This window comes from Vulpes lagopus, chromosome 17 (assembly GCF_018345385.1).
Source record: "Vulpes lagopus strain Blue_001 chromosome 17, ASM1834538v1, whole genome shotgun sequence".
NCBI classification, from domain to species: domain Eukaryota; kingdom Metazoa; phylum Chordata; class Mammalia; order Carnivora; family Canidae; genus Vulpes; species Vulpes lagopus.
The window spans coordinates 23,203,361-23,221,839 of NC_054840.1; the positions used below are offsets into that span (position 1 = coordinate 23,203,361).

The 18,479-nt window shown below is 48.7% G+C and overlaps 1 protein-coding gene across 10 annotated transcripts in view; it reads left to right on the forward strand.

Moving 5' to 3' along the window:
- Positions 1-18,479, forward strand: part of DGKG (diacylglycerol kinase gamma) — a 206,759-nt gene that overhangs the window by 81,071 nt on the left and 107,209 nt on the right. For 9 of the 10 annotated variants that reach the window (XR_005984256.1, XR_005984257.1, XR_005984253.1 and 6 more), the window contains 8 exons: positions 684-772; positions 3,853-3,969; positions 4,992-5,084; positions 6,709-6,768; positions 9,368-9,447; positions 10,589-10,663; positions 13,244-13,329; positions 18,163-18,252. Coding sequence is in view for 2 of the 10 variants with exons in the window: in XM_041731892.1 (XP_041587826.1) it covers positions 684-772; positions 3,853-3,969; positions 4,992-5,084; positions 6,709-6,768; positions 9,368-9,447; positions 10,589-10,663; positions 13,244-13,329; positions 18,163-18,252 (690 nt within the window). In the remaining 8 variants the exon portion in view is untranslated. The remainder of the gene's footprint in view (positions 1-683; positions 773-3,852; positions 3,970-4,991; positions 5,085-6,708; positions 6,769-9,367; positions 9,448-10,588; positions 10,664-13,243; positions 13,330-18,162; positions 18,253-18,479) is intronic. The other variant, XR_005984259.1, reaches the window with a different exon arrangement.

An 18,479-nucleotide genomic window follows, 5' to 3' on the forward strand; every position in this document is an offset into this window, starting at 1 on the left:
TCCTAGTGGGTTCCAGGCCTGTGGGCCTCTGCTGTTCGCATGGTAGCAAGAAGTGGTAACAGCCATAATGATCACATGTGGAAGAGCTGTTTGGACACAGAGACACAGTGAGTGCTGTCTACAGATGATCTCATCTAATGCTGTGAAAGCCTTGCAAACAGAAAGAGAGGCAAGTTTATCCAGAATTTTATAGAAGACCCTGAATTTCAGAGAAGTGAGGAAAGCTACCCAAGGTTATGTGTGTGGTGGCCAATGGCAGAGCCAGAGTTCAGGCCCAGGCCTGCCTGCCTCTCAAGTGAGCAACACCCCCAGTCGTTCTGTTTCCTCCTCCTCCTTTCTGCATGGCATGGGCATATGAGAGGAGGACTCCTCATGTTTCCTTTAAGCAGAAAATGCTTTTTTGGGGATGTTTTCTTCCTGCATTTGTGTTCCTCGGTGGAAAGCAATGTGGTGGGGGAGAAGGTATAAAACCACGTCTGGGAGAGAAGTGAGGACTGTCTTCTCACTGAGCAACTGTTGATTATTTTAAATTTCTACTAGGAAAGCCAGCTCCATATGTCCCTTGCCTCTGACTGGCCTCTCAGAGGGAGGCATGGGACTCAGCTGGAGTGGAGGTGGGCAGATGGCTGGACCTACCTGGGAGGTGACTTAAAAGCACTTTCCTTTTTTTTTTTTTTTTCCAGACTGCAAATATACTGTCCATGAACGCTGTGTATCCAAAAACATTCCTGGATGTGTCAAAACATGCTCAAAAACCAAAAGGGGCGGTGAGGTTAGTGCTACCTATTGCCATGGTCTACTGCATGCAGCATCCCAGGCAACATGTCCATCACCACAGATTCCTGGGCAGAAAGTTTTATCCAGTCCCTTCTCTGCCTCAAGGACCCCCTTTAAATCATCCCGTTCATCCATCAATCCATCAGCATCACCCTGGTGCCCACCGTGTGCCAAGCACTGTGTTAGGGGGTATGCAAGTTACAAGATGGTCCCAGCCTGTTCCAGAACTGTGCAGTCCGGGAGAGAGACAGACAAAGCAATACTACATACAAAGTGAGATGTATGATGACAAGAGGGCTATGTGGGACAGAGTGGAGGCACCAAGGAGGAGGCCAGGGAAGGTTCCACACAGGAAGTGGCATTTGAGTTGTGTCTTGAATCCAAATCAGGAGGACTTCACAAGGCGTCAAGGAGGCCAGGGCACCCCAGACAGAAGCAGCCTTGAGCGCAAGGCATAGAGACATGGTGTATTCGAGGATCTGTACTTAGGTTGGTGTGACTGGGACAGAAGATGCTTTGAGGGAAGTGACAGGTGATGTTCTCTGAAAGTGCTCAGTCCAGCCTGGGGAAGTTGTCATGAGGCCAGCTCTGGAGTCAGAAGGGGACCCCCTACGTAGCAAAGAGGCCTCTGAAGAGCTTTAAGCACATGATGTGATGACTGGGTTTGTGAATCAGGTTAACTCCTCTGACCATGGGGCAGGAGAAAGATCAGAGGGGGCCACAGAGCTCCTCCAACAGTTTAGGCAAGAGGCAGTGCCTTGTTGAGGGCCGGCCTGGGGTGGGGTCTGCACTTGCTACACTCAATACACTCATGTTCACACTATAGCACCATGGTAGCTGTCTCTACTGAGGGTCCCCTGGCCATGCTGATTGTCGCATATTTTGATTGTCATTCTGGCTGAGGTAGAGGAGATGAAGGAAGAGTTTGAGACATAATTTAGAGGTAGCACCACCAGTACTTGGCGATGGGGACATAGGGGATGAGAGCGAGGAACAGGTCAGGAATGGCTCCCTGGTTTTGAACTTAGCCATTGGGTGATGCCATTTATAGAGTCTGGAAGTAGACTCTCCTTAAATTTAGCAGGGAAAGGACACTCTTAGATCCTGCAGAGGGAAGAGTCCATTCAACCTGAGTCAGGAGATGATTAGCAGCAGGAAGTAGCATCCAGCTCTCCACAAAAGGACTCCTGAGAAAGAAGGGCACCTCCACAACACACATGCATGCCCCATGAGACACCGCATGGTCCCTTGTCTACTCCTGCAGCACGCCCATACACACCTCTTTTCATGTCCATACCTTTCACCAGGATGCACCGTGTACCTCATGGGCTCAGGCCCTAAACCTACACTCTGGCCATTTGCACACACACAACAGAGGAAGGCCACTGATGGGCCAGTAGGGCACATTCACAACCTTCTGAATCTCCAGGGGCAACCCAGGTCCTTCACCATCCTCTTCTGGGGTCAGAAGAGGATGGAGAACACAACGTGGTGGTGGGACACAGCCATGGACTTGGAGTCAGAAGACCTGGCCATGAGGTCTACTTGGCCACTTACCAGCCTTGGAACCCAGGGCTGGTCACTTAACCTCTCTGAAGCTTCATTTTTATCTCTGAAAAATGGAGATAACCAGAATCTCAGAGCAAATTCAGTACAACCGTATAGATGACAGGTTGATCACCAAACGGGGTATTTTATACCAGCGGGGATGTGCAGCAGAACCTGAGAAGCTGCAAAATAAACATGACACATCTTCTAGAGCAACAGTTTTACCAAAAAACTTTAGTGGGGAGGGCATAGTAACTTAATTGATAAGTAATTTAAAAACTTTTATTTAATACAGATAAGGATGGTATCATGCAAATATTTGATGTGTTTTTAATATTGTGTTTGGAGTAGGCACTTCAGGCTATGTCCTCACATTCCTGTGGAGTCCATATTCTCTTTATTCTGTTGTTTGGAGTGCCCTGCTAGAAAATTTTGAGAAGTTCTGTAGAAATCCTAGATGGACCTAACTGAGGGCTTAGGCTCCCAGAATTTGGTGTCATGGGGCAGTTTGGCTCCACTTACACACACACACACACACACACACACACACACATACACACACACACACACACTGATTTTCCCACCTGCTTCTCAAATTCCTGGGTTGTCCTGGTGGCATTTCCGGGTTAGGAGCAGGTACAGCCAGCCCTCCAGGAAACAGATATGCAAGCCACTGGCTGCTGAACCACACTAATTTCTTTGGATTTTTGTTCGTTTTCCTTCTAGAATGCTTCTCAACCTTAGCTGCACATTATAATCATAATCATACAGAGTGCTTTAAAATAAACTAATGATGAATCCTGTCTCCAGAGACTCTGGTTCATCTGGTCTGGAGTGAGGGCTGGGCATTAAGACTTCTAGAAGTTCCCAGGTGGTTCTAACAGGCTGAGAGCCACTGGTCTATAGAAGACGGGAGGGGAAAGGGAGTTATCTCTCAGTGGACACCTCTCAAGGGCTAGAACTGTGCCAGAGAGGCTCTTCAAAGGGCACTATCTTTTTTAATCCTCCCAGAAAACCCAGGGGTGGGACTTATCATGCCAATTTCTACAGATGAGGGACTGAGACTTAGAGAGGTCCAGGAACCGGCAAAGTCACCCTGCTGCAAAGTGGAAGATCAGTGACTCCAACCAGCTCTGTCCGGGTCCCAAGCCCTCTAGTGCTTCCCTGCATCGCGCTGCCTTCCAGAAGAGGGCGCACACAAGCACATCACTCTGCAAGGAGTTCTGCAAGACAGACAGATGGACTGCCAGACAAGATGCTGTTCAGAGGCTTGCTTGCCAGGGTGAATGAGCTATTCAAAGTGCAGGCCTAGTGGCTTTTCGTCTACTTTGATTAGCGTGATGGTGGTTAGGCAGGGAGGGACCAAGTCAGTGCAATTCAGCAAAGCAGCCCCGTGCCCACTAAGTACATCCTCTGAACAGAAAGCGGCCCCTCTGCACCCCCCCAACCCTGTGCTCCTCCCAGGGCCCTGGGCCCTGGGCTGTGGCTCTGCAGCCTTCCCTGGCATCCTTCCCTTCCCTCCTGCAGGTGATGCAGCACGCGTGGGTAGAAGGGAACTCTTCCGTCAAGTGTGACCGGTGCCACAAAAGTATCAAGTGCTACCAGAGCGTCACCGCGCGGCACTGCGTGTGGTGCCGGATGACGGTGGGTTGGCGCGCAGGGTGGCCCTCTTTCTTTTCAGTGTGTTTTTGCTCAAGCTGCAGCCAGGGAGCAGTGGACATCCTGGCAGAGGGCGTGAGCAGAGCTCAGGGAGCAAGACTGGGGGGGCACAGAGCCCCCATTCAGTGCTCTAACGGTGGTTCCAGTGAATCTCCAGGCCGTCCTGAGGGAGGGCAGCCCCGGATCCTGGGGAGTGAGAGCTGCTGGAAAAGAAGCAGACCAGTCCACTGCCTGTGTGGCCAGGCAGCTGTGAGCAGCAAGCCAGACCAGTAACTTTTCCACCTGGGTGTCATCTGGGGCCAAGGGCACAGAGTAGGAGCAGAATTAGACACCAGAGCCCTTGTTCCTCAAGGCATCAGCAGAAGGCACACCCCTTACAGCAGCCCCACTGCCGGGGCCAGAGGCCCGCATCTGCCGCTGTCACCACAACAAAGATCCACGTCCCCCCAGGATACCTGAAGCTGCCCATCCTGCCTGCCAAAGCAAACTCTGTGTCATGTCTTGTCCCCTCAACCAGGTATCAGCCTCAAAAAGGATGTGTCTCCACATCAGACTGTGGAGATCAGATCTCTTAGAATGCACAGGTGGAGTTTTGGATTTTACTTCCAGCCTCTTGCAAGTTTGTTCAACAACATCTCCTTCCTTACAGTCTCAGAGCCTAGGGAGCAAATGTCCAAGGGGGTTTCTGGAATCCACATGGCGGTGCCACGCTGCAGGGACCCAGGCCTGCCCATTGACCATTTCACTCTAGCAGTTGTGGACAGCACTCTGTCTCCTTTCTCTGCCTGCAGCCAACGTGGAGCCCCTGACCACATGTGCTCATGCGTACGCACACACTCACACACACACACACACACATACACACATGCACCTGTACTGCCAAAGCCAGCAGTGCATAAGAATTTGGGGGAGCATTGCACAGTTGCCTCCCCAGCAAACCTCTGAACCCTCACACCTGACATTGCCTTGGTCAGTTTCACTCACTGTCATCTTCATTTTTCCTCTAGTTTCACCGCAAATGTGAATTATCAACATTGTGTGATGGTGGGGAACTGAGAGATCATATTTTGCTGCCTACTTCAATATGCCCTGTGACCCGGGTAAGTGCTGCCATCCAGAAGACTCTGGGGCTCTGGTCTCTCCGGGTTCACGTTTCAGATGTAGGCAGCATTCAGAGGCTCACATCCCTCCCTCTGTGAGACTCCTCACAACTCCTAGGACCTCCTCACAACTCCTAGGGTTTGTGTTTTCACTGCAAGTTTGAAAGGTTCTCGCAGTCATCAGATTGTGAGAGAAAACTCCTCTGACTGCCCCCGCCCTTGCTGGCCACCTAGCATGCTCTGAAATGGCCCATTGAGGAAAGCAGGTACCTTCCTTCTAGGCACCTTGCCAACGAGCACAGCTGCAGGATTTTGTCACCACCTGCATGTGGCTAGGCCTCCTGAGCCTCCCTTGTCCCTATCACCCTGCCTCTTCTGTCTAAACATGAACCTCTCTCTGCCTTGGGGATTCCCACCTAGGTGTCCCCATCTTGTTTAGAGATGAAAGCAGGAAAATTAAAATCCCTTTATCTCCAACTGAAACTTTTTGCCTCTTGTGTTGGAGATGCCTCTGACCAAATACCAAACACCTTAACTATCCCCTTCTGTTTCCAAGATGTGGCCAAGTCCCATTGATCTCTCCTATCTCACCCTTGACTTGACCAGCTACTTTTTTGTCATGAAATAATTGAAGGAAAAACACTACTTTGGAAAACCAGTTGGCAGTATCTACTGGGTCGGAAATATACTCATTCTGTGACCCAATATGCTCTCCTGTGTATCTGCCTGAGAAATATGAGCACTTTTTTTTACCAAAAGACCTGCATAAGAATGTTCATATTGGTTTTGTTCAGAACAGTCAAAAACTAGAAACCAACTAAATTAAATAACTGCTGACAGCAGGGGTTTGAGGCATCTCCGTGCAATGGAATACTGCATTGCAGTGGGAAAGAGCCGTGCTCAGCCGAAAAAGCATGGACAGGCTCAAAGACACAATGCTGAACAAAAGAGGCAAGACTCAAAAAAAAAAAAAAAAAAAGACATTCCCTATGATTTCACTTGTGAAATTCAAAAGCCAGGAGTTATGTACTTGAAGAGACCATAGTTATAAGGGTGTGTGTGTGTGTGTGTGTGTGTGTGTGTGTGTGTGTGTGTATTCATCAAGCTGGAGATTGAGATTTGGGCCATATTATATGAAATAAGAATTTTGCCATATTATATGAAATAAAAATTTAAAAATAAATATTGAAACAAAATAGGACAAACAAAACCAAGAAAAACAACTTATTCACTATCACATCCTTTAGACAGTGCTTACCAGATAAGCCAGATCTAAGACAATGCTTCCCCCAGTTCTAGCTTCTAAATCAACAAAGTAGATTTCTGCCAATTTCAGAATTTCTTTTCACTAAGTCTGTTCCAGGGGCTTGAAGTTAAAGTCAGAGCAAATAATGACAGAGGCCTGGGGAGTCCTAGAGAATCCCAGAGGAGAGCATGGGTTTTTTTGTTTGTTTGTTTTTTGTTTTTAGGCTCAAAGCCCCATTTTAAAAAACTCTTCCCCACTCTACACTGGTTTTGTATTGTCTTTCTTTATATTAACTCTTTGTTTTTCTTCTGATCTCTCTCTCTTTTTTTTAATTAGGGCATTTAAAAATATATGTTTGTCTTTCCTCTCTTGTCACAGGACAGGCAAGGTGGAAAGTCTGATGGCAGCGCATCAGCCAAGGGTGAACTTGTAATGCAGGTACCTCAGCAAGCCCCAAGTCTGGTCTCTCATTCTAAGTGTGTCCAAGCCTACAGGGAGGACAGGGTTTGGGTTCTAGAGAAATAGATCTCAACATTTGCTTTCTCATATGATCGATTACATAATTACATCACACAAGAGGGACACTTTATTTCCAGCTTGTGGAATTATCTTTGACCACTACACTGTTGGCAAGTGGTGAAATGGGAGGTTGGGAGAGAGGCAGTAGTCATAGGCAGAGGGAGAAGCAGGCTCCATGCACCGGGAGCCTGACGTGGGATCGATCCCGGGTCTCCAGGATCGCGCCCTGGGCCAAAGGCAGGCGCCAAACCGCTGCGCCACCCAGGGATCCCCAACTTTATCATCCTTTTAGGAACAAATTATATAAAACTTACTGAAAATATACAATGGTTTTTCCAAGACTATCAGGCTGTCTCTAGAATGCGATCTGCTAAAACAAAATTAGCCAGATCCAGAAGTTCTTCCTCATCCTTAAATGTCTACTTAGGAATGCATACGTAAGAATTTTTTTAAAGATCTTATTTATTTATTTGAGAGAGCATGAACGGGGTGGGGGGGGGGAGGTACAGAGGAAGAGGGAGAGGAATGATATACTCCCCACTAAGCAAGGAGCCTGATGCAGGGCTCGACTCAAGGCCCAGTCCCAGGATCCTGAGATCATGACCTGAGCTGAAGTCACACGCTTAACCAACCGAGCCACCCAGGCACCCCTTAACTATTCATTTTTTCACTTGAGTTCACCAAATAAGAGTATTAGAAAAGGATAGAGAACTAGAGTCTCCTCCTCTGCCTCTGATCCTCATGTTTTCTTGTTTGAAAACATGAGGAGTATCACAATCCCTGCACTGCCCACCTACCAGAGGTGCTCTAAGATTAAATGAGAACATGCAGATTCATGTGTCTTGAAAATTAAAACATAAGCAATAATGATGGAGAAACCATAGTAATATGAAAAAGCTCTAGACACCTATAGAGGCAAAAAGTCAGGTGTAGCGCACACGCACACACGTGCGCGCACTATGCAGATATACCTGTTGTTTATAGCTCTCGTCCATCTGGCTATCCTGCATATATTTTGATTGGGAGTGTACTCATGCCAAATGGATTGTTAAATATTTTGATTATCATTCCCAGAGGTAAAGAATTACCCCTCAGGCTCCAAGGTGCTTCTGGGTGTCACACAGTCAGTCACCCTGTGACTGATGAGAAAAATTCTTAAAAAATCATAAAGAATGCTGCTGTCCTATTCAAACAACATGGTGCTGTGTTTGCTGAAATTTTAGCTTGAGATCTGGAAAGGCAAGCATCATATATTGAATATGGAATACAGCTGCATCTCCATATTGGCCTGTCCTTCAGCTGGATTCACAAGTGTTTCTTAAGTACCCACTCCTAGATCTGGTGTCATGGGGCATTGGATAGGAGGGTTATACGCACACCTGCCCTGCTCCTGGGGCACTTAAAATCCAATTGATATTTTGAGACATTTACCTAAGAAAACATAAAATCCACACGAATGGACAACAAAAGAAACCCAGAAGATATTCCATATTTTACGTGCAATGGTTTCAGTTGCAATGACCCAGGAAAGCTTAGAGGAAGTAGGTCTTGAGTTGGGCCCTGAAAATGAAACATCCTTTTTAAGAGATTGCAGAGAAGGAAATGGACTCTTCGGGGCATAAAGGAGGACAAGAAACCACTGTGAGCAGTCTCCCAGGGTGGAAAGGCAGGGGACACACTCAGTGAGGGTTGGAACCAGGCTTGGCTGGGACTGCCACAGGGATAGCATTTAAGAGGCAACCAGAGATTGAGGCTATGCTAAAATGCCTTGGAAGCCAGGTTAGGAGATTTAGATTTATCCTCTGGGCAACAAGGTGTCATTAAAGGTTTCTGAGTGGAAGTGGCATGACTGATGTCCTGGGAAGGAACTGCACACAGGCCTTAACCGAGGCGGGAAAGGCCCGAGTGCTGTGGGTACCATGGCAAGTGCCAGAGATAAAGGGACATCCAGGGAGATATTTGGCAGGACGGGGTCTTCCCTAGATGACTAGCCAAATGATAATAGTGTGTTTAAGAGAAGCAGTGAACCAGGACAGAAGACCAGTTCTGTGGGGACAGAAGGGGTCAGGTTTGGGCATGTGAGTTTGCAGTGATGGTAAGATGTCTGGTTGAAGGTATCCATTGAACAGTGAGAATGTGGAGCCAGGGCTCAAGAGAAAAACTAGGGCTGGAAATGTGGATTTAGAAGGTGCTGTGGAAGTGCTGGTTAGCTCCATGAGTATTATTTTATTCGCATATATGACCTGAAGACCATAACTTCCAAAAGTATATTCAGTTGTATCCTCACAAAGCATAATCTTGTGCTTATAGTGGATGCCTGGTCGGCTCAGTGGGTGAACATGCGACTCTTGATCTCGGGGATCATGAGTTCAAGCCCGGTGGTGGGCATTGTGCTTACTTAAAAAAAATTATATATATGATCTTGTGCTTATAGCTACAATACCACACCATTGTTGAATGATTTGATTTGAAGCTATGGTACCATCTCTGATTCCAGACTCTTCTTTTACCTTTTAAGTATAAGATCATCCCCACCCCGGGTACCCACCCCCTGCTGGTCTTGGTGAACCCCAAGAGTGGAGGGAGACAAGGAGAAAGGTATGTTCTTTTCTTTTTCAAAATGAAGAGGCTGAGACAAGTTTAGTCAGGTTTTTTCTTCCCCTCCACAGGGTGGACAGCAGAGATAGGCAGATCGGGGTTCCAGCCCAGCCCTACCCCCTTACCACTTTATGACCTGGTTCTACAGACTGCTTAACATCCTTGTGCTATGGTTTCCTTTGCTCCTCTCATAGCTCCATTGTGAGGATTAAAGCAGACACGTGCTTAGCCCAGGGCCCATCTATTATGGCTCCCAAGGTTGGACCAGGTTCTGAGACACCAATTTCTTTCCCAGCCTCAAACATCCTTTCTTGATTTAAGAGGTCTGGCAGGACTCATCTGATTGGGACCTCCTGGCCTGCCCAGCTCCTGAAAAAGCAGGGCACTACTTCATCAGTGAAGGAAATGCCCAGTCTCCTGGAAACAGTGGGGGAGTGGGAGGAGAGAGGGAGAACTGGTGAAGCAGCTCTGCCTCCCCATCCTGTTCAGCTCAGGGTAACAGACAGACAATGCAGTATTCTGGAATCCAGGTTTACAAAATAATAAGTAGGGTCAAAGCGAGAACTATGAGACCCCCCCCCCAACCCTTATCCAAGGGGCAGGGCGCCCCTCATGAACTGACCTGATGAGCCTCAAGCCAGAACCTTGAAACCAAGCCTAGAGGTGATCACTGCCCCCAGCCTTCCCCTGCCCAGCCCCACCTCCTGCAATTACCTCCTGATCCCAGGATTTGGCGGGTCTTTCCATAGAGGGTTCCTTGATACCTTTGTGTAGTCCACAAAGAGCAGAATCATACTACTTAGAACATATGGAATGTTTAGGAGAAGGACAAAGCTTTAGGAGAATAGAAGCTTTATTCTCTGCAAGGGAGGAGAGTCCTGGGGTTGAATTCTACAGTCTTGGATGGTGGGGAGGCCTTGAGCCAGGACATGAGGGTGTGAATGATGCCAGCTGGACCCAGGACTTTAGGTCTGCAGGGCCTGTGTGCATGTGTGCAGTCTTTTCCCCTCTTGGGTTTAAAGGGACCCAGATTCCCACCACTGGTGGGCTCCAGAGGGGTTTGTCCTACTGTGACTTCTCACAATGACATTCTCCTTCTCTGTCTCTTTCTCTCCCTCTTCCTTTTTTTTTTTTCCCATAGAATTCTTCGGAAATTCCACTATCTGCTCAACCCCAAACAAGTTTTCAACCTGGACAATGGGGGTCCTACTCCAGGGTATGGAGAAATAATCGTTACTTATCTCTCCTCCTGCCACTTTTATCTGAAGAAGATAACCTTTCATTGGTCACCCTTCTTGTCTCTTTTATCTATGGACTTATCCTTCCTGCCATTTTACTCTGTCTTCTTTTCCTCACATCTACTCTTACTCGCTCCTGGGGATATTCAAGAACACCCCTTGTGGCTAACTCTGGGAAGTAGTCTCCTGGATCTCACCCCGGAAAAAGTTGTCGTTTTTTTTTGTAAAAGAGAAAAAACACATATGTGCCATCCATTTGATTGACAGGAAGAGCGGGCTGGTAAATTATGTGAACTTGTCTGCAAGGCTGTATTAGCCTGTGTCTTTATACTGAGTCATCAGAGAGCAGGAAAGAGTCTTCCTATCGCTGTCAGCAGTTCGGAAATCTATAACAGCTGACTCAGAGTTCTGCTTCGTGTTCTGTTGGGGAGCATTTTAGGTTGGAGGCAATTGGTTATTTAATGACATCACTTTTTTTTTTCCAGGATTATCCAATTTAGAGGTTGTTAAGCTGCCCCTGGCCCTTCTGCACTGGACCTATTGGCTGTTCCACTGCCTATTAGAGCAGGAGAGTGAGGGGAGGAGGCAGGCAGCCCCTCTGCAGCCTGCCTGCCGGTCTGGTGGGAGGAGCTGGGCCCGGTGGTAGCATTAATGGGATGGCTGTGAGTCCCTGTAATCAGAGGCCACTTCAGCACTGGGGCTGGAAGGCACCCAGACTGGGCTTCTTACCAGACAGAGCTGGTGCGCTAGAGACATCTGCTGGCCAGCCCGCGCCTGGCTGTTGCAGGCCAGGTTTTCAGATCTGTGCACACTGGGCTGGGCTTCCCAGCACCTATCTACTTTGCCCAACCTCCTAATCTGCAGTTTCTGGGCTCAGTTCAGCAAGACCTTTGGTGGGTGGGGGCAGGGGAAGGGACTGTGGTAAGGAGTACAAAAAGGCATTATGTCCCAGTCCGTTGTTTGACACAAAGCTGTTATGTATATGGCTGCGATGGTGCAAGACCCAGTGAAAAAGAGAAACATGAGTGCAGGACCAGCACGCCTGCCATGACCTCTGAGTTCAAAACAGAGCCCACCTCTGCTGCTCTGGGTGTCATCAAAGTCACCATGATTACAGTTACTTCCCTGTTAAGACCCGTGACTGAATGGCGACCTGCAAGTACCTTTACCAGCCCCCTCTCTTTCAGGGCATTGAGATACTTGAATGCCATTCTCTAGCTTAACCTCATTCATCCTAAATTGTTTTTGTCCTATAGGGCAAGCCTGGTGGCTACTTCCAGGACTGCTGAGCCCTGAGTGTCTTTGCTGTCTCAGTCTATAACCAAGCAGCCTGTCTAGTGGAAAGGAATCTCCATTCAGAATTCACTTCCTATAGGAGAGTAGAGTTGCAAGAGTCCAGGAGAGGAGGAAATGTTACTTTGCCCACGTGTGCATCAGTGACTCAGAAAGCCCCAGGGGTCTTCTCAGACCACCAGGCTAGACAAAGGCGAACCCCAGAGCTTCAGCTTCCTATGTCCCAACCCAGGGTGTTGACAGGTCACATTTGTTCTACAGCAGAGATTTTTGTCCTTTTTGTACCAGAAACCCATTTGTCAGCTTGATGAAGCTGATGGGGCACTTCTCAGAATTTTTCTCAATGTGTAAAGGGAAATATATAGGATCACCAGGGAAACTAATTATATTGAAAAGACAGTTATCAAAATATTAAAAACACAAACATTGTGAGATAGGAATATATGTGATTTACTAACCATGTTTGGTAAGATCCAGAGGCAGGTCTGATAACTACTGTTAATTAATAGCAGTGATGGGCATCAGTGATAATATGGGGCAGCTGCCACAATTGTGATAAAACATGAAAATACCTGTGATTTTGATTTCTAACAAAGTCATAGAAATTGTTCATACCTCTATGATGTGTTGCCCAGTTCCATAATTGGAGAGGCTAAATCTCACTTAGAGCTGAGAGAAGAGAAGAATGTAACATCTTCTCCTCCCAGGTTCTTGGTCCTCTGGATTCTGTTTAGCGATCCCTTAGAGATTTGTCGGGCCGCTGGTTAAGAACCTTGCTCTAAAGGGTGAAGGCTTCGGAGGGGAGATGATGCTTCCTCTGCTCAGGTCTGGACTTACAGGACAGTGGGATGAAGATCTGGCTAGTTCACTGCATCTGACTTAAAAGGAGAGTTTGTGAAGACAGAGCAGGGGAGCCAGGGAGGAGTCAGAATGTGGGGGGTTAGTTGTATTGGTGCCCAGAGAGGCTCACTGTGGCCTCCTCTGCACAAATAGTGGAGAATTTCTAGAAAACCATTTTCTGTTTGTGTTGAATGTTGAGTCAGCTTCTCCTTGTACAAGGATGGCTCCTCGGGATTCTTCTCTGTACTCTAGTGGCACTGCTTCCTTAGTAAGTTCCACCTTTAGAACACTTGTGATCCTTTCAACCCCAAAAGGAGTCAGGGCTGTAACATACTCCCAGGGAATAGGGGGGACACTGACTCAAACAGTATCAAATGTCAGCCGCAATCTAGTCAATAAGACCATTTTGGCCTTTTACTTCCCAGATTGAACTTTTTCCGTGATACTCCAGACTTCCGTGTTTTAGCCTGCGGAGGAGATGGGACAGTTGGCTGGATTTTGGATTGCATTGGTAAGAATGGGCTGGGAGGGGCTTTAGGGTTTATTTATAATAAGTATATTTAAAGTCAGAGGAAGGCAATCACAAGAAAGAGAAATGGAGCCATGTCTTGTTCATCCTTGTTTCCATGCTTGGACCATTGCTTGACTACATATCTACTTTGAGTGGAAAAAAGAAATGGAAGGATTCCCACAGGTACAGGTATAACTGTTTAATTTTTTTAAGATTTTATTTATTTGAGGGATAGAGAGATGGGTGCGGGGGGGGGGAGGGGGAGAAGCAGATTCCCTGCTGAGCCCCTGGGCCTAGTCCTGGGATCATGACCCCAGCAGAAGGCAGAAGGCAGATGCTTAACTGACTGAGCTACCCAGGCACCCCCAGGTGTAACAGTTTAGTCTCAGGCTTTGCCTCATAATTATCTGTTATGGCCAGGGTTTGGGCAGTGGCTGGACAGGCCAGTTTGGGGAGCTGCAGGGGAGAAGGGCAGGACCGGGACTCCAAGCAGATCCAGGGTAGTGGATAAACGCCGGAGAATTAAGCATAGGTGCAAGTCATCGCCTTGAGATGAGTCCCTGAGCCTGAGTCCAGAAAGCACATCTAGAAAGTGCAGATCAGTACACGTGAAGAAGGATCACACTGGGCTGTGTCTAGTAGGCTTAGATCAGAAGAGCAGTGGGGAGGGCCCAGGCTGGGAATCAGGAGGCCTGGGTTTCATTCTAGCTCTGCTTGGATCTGTGGGTCCTTGGACATCTCATCCCCCATAAATGATGGAGACTAACTCTGGAATTGCCTGTCACTACTCCCACAAATACTACCTGTAAACATCCATGTGCCATGCCCTTCTCCAGGCACTGGAGATGCTGTGGGGAACAAACACATAGAAATCCCACCCTCGAGGAGCTTCCTTTTTAGAGGCAGGAGACAGGCAATCAACAACAACAACAACAAAAAAGGGAAACATAAAACATAATAAAGATACAGCGGGGAAGGAGCAGGGTGGGTAGGGCTGGGGGTGGTCTAGACCCAGTGTTTGGGGAAGACCTCACAGAGCGGATGATGTTTGTGTGGAGACCTGGAAGAGAGGTGAGCCATGTGATACCCGAGGAAAGAGGAGTTCTGGCAGAAGGAGCAGCAGATACAAAGGCCCTGAGGTAGGAGCAGACCAGGCTGCTGAAGGCAGCAGGAGGGCTGCAGAGTGCGCTTGGAGCAAGGTGCAGGAGCGGAGGGAGAGAGAGGATGAAGCAGAGTGCAGGGCCAGGTCACAGGAGACAGTACGGCTTCCATACAGGAAAGGTCCCGAGGTGCTGCATAGTTTGGAGTGGAGGAAGGACACAACGGATCGTGAGCAAAGGGCAGAAGGCTCTTGCAGTAATCCAAGTGACAGGTGACCAAGTCATGGACAACAGGAGGCTCAGAGGAGGTGATAAGGAGTAGTCGGCTTCTGGATATTGGTTGAAGGTGGAGCCAACAGGATGAGAGGAAGAGAGGAGTCAGGGTGGTCATGGGCAGACCCTGGGAGTCGTAAGCAGCCCGTCACGAGGGGTGGGACCACGCCCGGCACACCTGCCACCTTCTGCTCCACAGGCGCTTCGGTTGCCATGGACACAGCCCTGCCAGGCAGCCACCCACACTCTCCTGTCACCTCCAGCTCAGGAGTTGTTTGTGGGCGGAGGGGAGGCATCCTCTGGGAGCCCAGAGGAAGAGCTGATCAGCAGAGGCTGGGTGGCTGCAGGCCTGGGAGGTGCTCACGTGGTTCCCTCTCCATCACGAAGGAGAATGTAGGCTTTGGTGGTTTTATAAAATTCATCTGCAGAAAACACAAGGGAAAGGAAATGCCCAAAACTGAAAGAAGAAAGGTCACGTGACAGGCTGGCAGCCTGAGAGAGAAAACAGTAGTGAAAGGAATAACTGCATGATGTTCATTCACTCATTTGGGAATGTTTATTTTTTTTAAGATTTTATTTATTTATTCATGAGAGACACAGAGAGGCAGAGACACAGGCAGAGGGAGAAGGAGGCTCCCTGTGGGGAGCCCAATGTGGGACTCGATCCCAGGATCATGCCCTGAGCCAAAGGCAGATGCTCAACTGCTGAGCCACCCTGGCGTCCCCATTCGGGAATGTTTAAAGCAATTATTCAGTGTCCTCTGGCACCCCATTTTGGTCACCTCACTGATCTGTTTATGCTGTACAACAAGAGCAGTCTTTCCTGAATGTCAGTGCATTCGTGGTGTGCATAAAGCATATCCATGGCTTCCCATTATTCTTAGGATATAGACAGAAACCTTTCAAATGACCTATAAGATACTGGTGCTCTAGGAGCTGCCCACCCTTCTAGCCCTACTTCATTCCTCCAGTCCTCTCCCTCTAAACTCTGGCCACCCAGTCCCTCTCTCAGACTCTTAAATATACCAGTTGCCCTTCTGCCACAGGGCCTTTGCACAAGTGGTTCCTCCTGTCTGGTATGCTCCCTGGCCATTCCCTTGGTCAACTTCTACGTCAGATCTCTGCCAAAGCGTGGCTACGTCAGAGGAGCCTGCCCTGACACCCAGCCTCAGTCACTTTATTATATGATCCCACTTCTTGCCTTTCCAGTAGGAATTTGAAATTATGCATCATTTATAGAAGACTTTATTAATATATTTCTCTCCCTCACATTTGTAAGCACCATGAGAGCCTGTGTCATGGCACTTTGACCCACTATTAAATGAGTCACAGTACCTAACACAGCACCTGGCACATAGTAGGCCTTCAGCAAACGTGTACAGAGACACTGGGGTGAATGAGATATAGTTCCCCCAGGGAGGTTACAGCGCATTCAGAGAACAAACGAGCCATCAATTCCAAGAGTCAATGATAACATCGTCCCTGGTGCTAAAAAGAAACACACTGGAGGGGCACCTGGGTGGCTCAGTGGTTGAGCATCTGCCTTTGGCTCAGGTCGTGATCCTGGGGTCCTGAGATCGAGTCCCACATCGGGCTCCCTGCATGGAGCCTGCTTCTCCCTCTGCTAGAAAGAAAGAAAGAAAGAAAGAAAGAAAGAAAGAAAGAAAGAAAGAAAGAAAGAAAGAAAAAGAAAGAAAGAAAGAAAGAAAAGAAAAGAAAAGAAAAGAAAAGAAAAGAAAAGAAAAGAAAAGAAAAGAAAAGAAAAAAGAAACACACTGGAAAGGAACCTGGCCTAGACTCAGGCAACCAGGGAGGGCCTCCCAGAGGCAGCACCTAAGCAACCGAGAACTTGTGACTTAAGGGACTGAAAATACTTCAGCATGGTTGACATGTCAAGCCGTGGGAGGCTAGAGCAGAAGACAGTGCCCACTGCCATGCTAGAGATGATGGGAGCCAAGACAGAGGGAAAGGGACCACCCGCCTTGGAAGGTGAAGGACCATTAGGGGGAACTGAGGCTGGGAAGGCAAGGAGGAGGCGGTGGCTTCAATACCAGGGGGAGGGAATCATGTACCTGAGCTTGGGCATCGCTAGAAGCCACTGGAATAGCTAGAAGAGGTTGCTGAGAGATCAACTACGGAAACAGCACGTGGAAACTGATGTGTGAATGGATGCGGGCTGCGGGAGAGGGAGCAACCTAGGACGACGTCCAGGTCTCCAGCCTCAACGCCATGAAGATGGCCTGCGTGTTGAGATGGAGACCACGGAAGGAGCGGACTTACGGCAACAGGTGCCTTCCAGGCAAAGGGAGCCCCGTGCACAAAGGCAGGGAGGCAGAAATGCAGACCACACGTACTGGGAACAGTGACGGAGCCCATTGCCTTGCTCTGTCCACCATCATCGTAAACCTCCTGGTGGTGATCTCAGCCCCGGGCCTTGCCTGAGCTCAGCCACCTGTGGCACCAGCCAGACAACCCCGGGGACGTGTGAGCGCCCCTTCAGCTGGGGCAGCCCTCGCTCTCACTCTGGGATTCCTGCATCACCCCTCCGCCCACCTGCCCGCCTGAGTCAGCATCACTCCCCTCCCAGGCACCAGCTGTGCTGCAGGGTGTGTCAGTGGCGCCCCCTGGAGCCCAGCGGGTGCCCGTACTGGTCCCACCTTTCTCCGTGCGGCCAGACCAGCGTGTCACTGGAGATGCGCAACCAGGTGACCCCATGCATGTTCTGCTGCGCTTTCTGCAGTGCTTCAGTCTGATGCTTCCTCACAAGCCACATGGGAGATGAGGTTGAGAATTGTGGATTTGCGAGCCTAGGGGGTGGGGGGAGTGACGAACTGGTACCTGGGTGCCAAATAACACCTTGAGGTTTTGTTTGCTCGACACAGTATTATTTTTAAGCTTTGAACCTGAATGACAATTAGTCGAGACAGCTCCAGTTTCCCAAATGCCCCACTGTGCCCTGATTTCTCAGGCCCACCTGTGCTACCCACCGTGCAACTGCCTGCCCCTGAGGCAAGGAGGAGCCTGGGCCTGGGACCACAGATCTGGATTTGGATCCTGACTCCAGACTTACTTTCCCCCCGGGGAAACTCACTTTTGTCATCTATGAGGGGAATAATCATAACCCTGCAGAGTTGGTGTGAGGGACAAAGGGAGAAAGCGTTAGCTATGATCACAAACTAATGCTTTCGGGGTGTATGCCATCACCCCTAAGGAAAGGATTTGGATGAAATGAGGATAAGCAGGTGCAAATTATGGGGAGAGAGAGCTCGATATGAAAGAAGCCTTCGTTCCCACAGTGGAAGGTTCAGCTGTAGGAAATAGTGTGTTCTCCATCACGGGCGCTCTTCAAACTAAGAATGCCATGAAGGGGTTTTAAGCATCAGATCAGGGATAATTAAGTAACCCACAGGTTCCATAATCTGGTGCCATATGGTTTTCTCTTCTTCTGCATGGGTTACAGATAAGGCCAACTTCGCAAAGCATCCGCCAGTGGCTGTCCTGCCTCTCGGAACAGGAAATGACCTGGCCCGCTGTCTCCGCTGGGGAGGAGGTGAGTCCGCATGCCAGGGGCACTGCCCTGGGGGGCAGGCACACCAGTCTCCAGCGATGCTCTGCAGGACCAGGCTGGACTTCCCTTTTATGAATTACATTCCAGAGTCTTATCTACTTGCTTTGATGAATTACATTCCAGAGTCCTATCTACTCCATGACCATTCATTCCCGTGCCCTCCCAATCTTGCTATTTCCTATGATCCTGAAACTAGCAGCCTAGAGCCT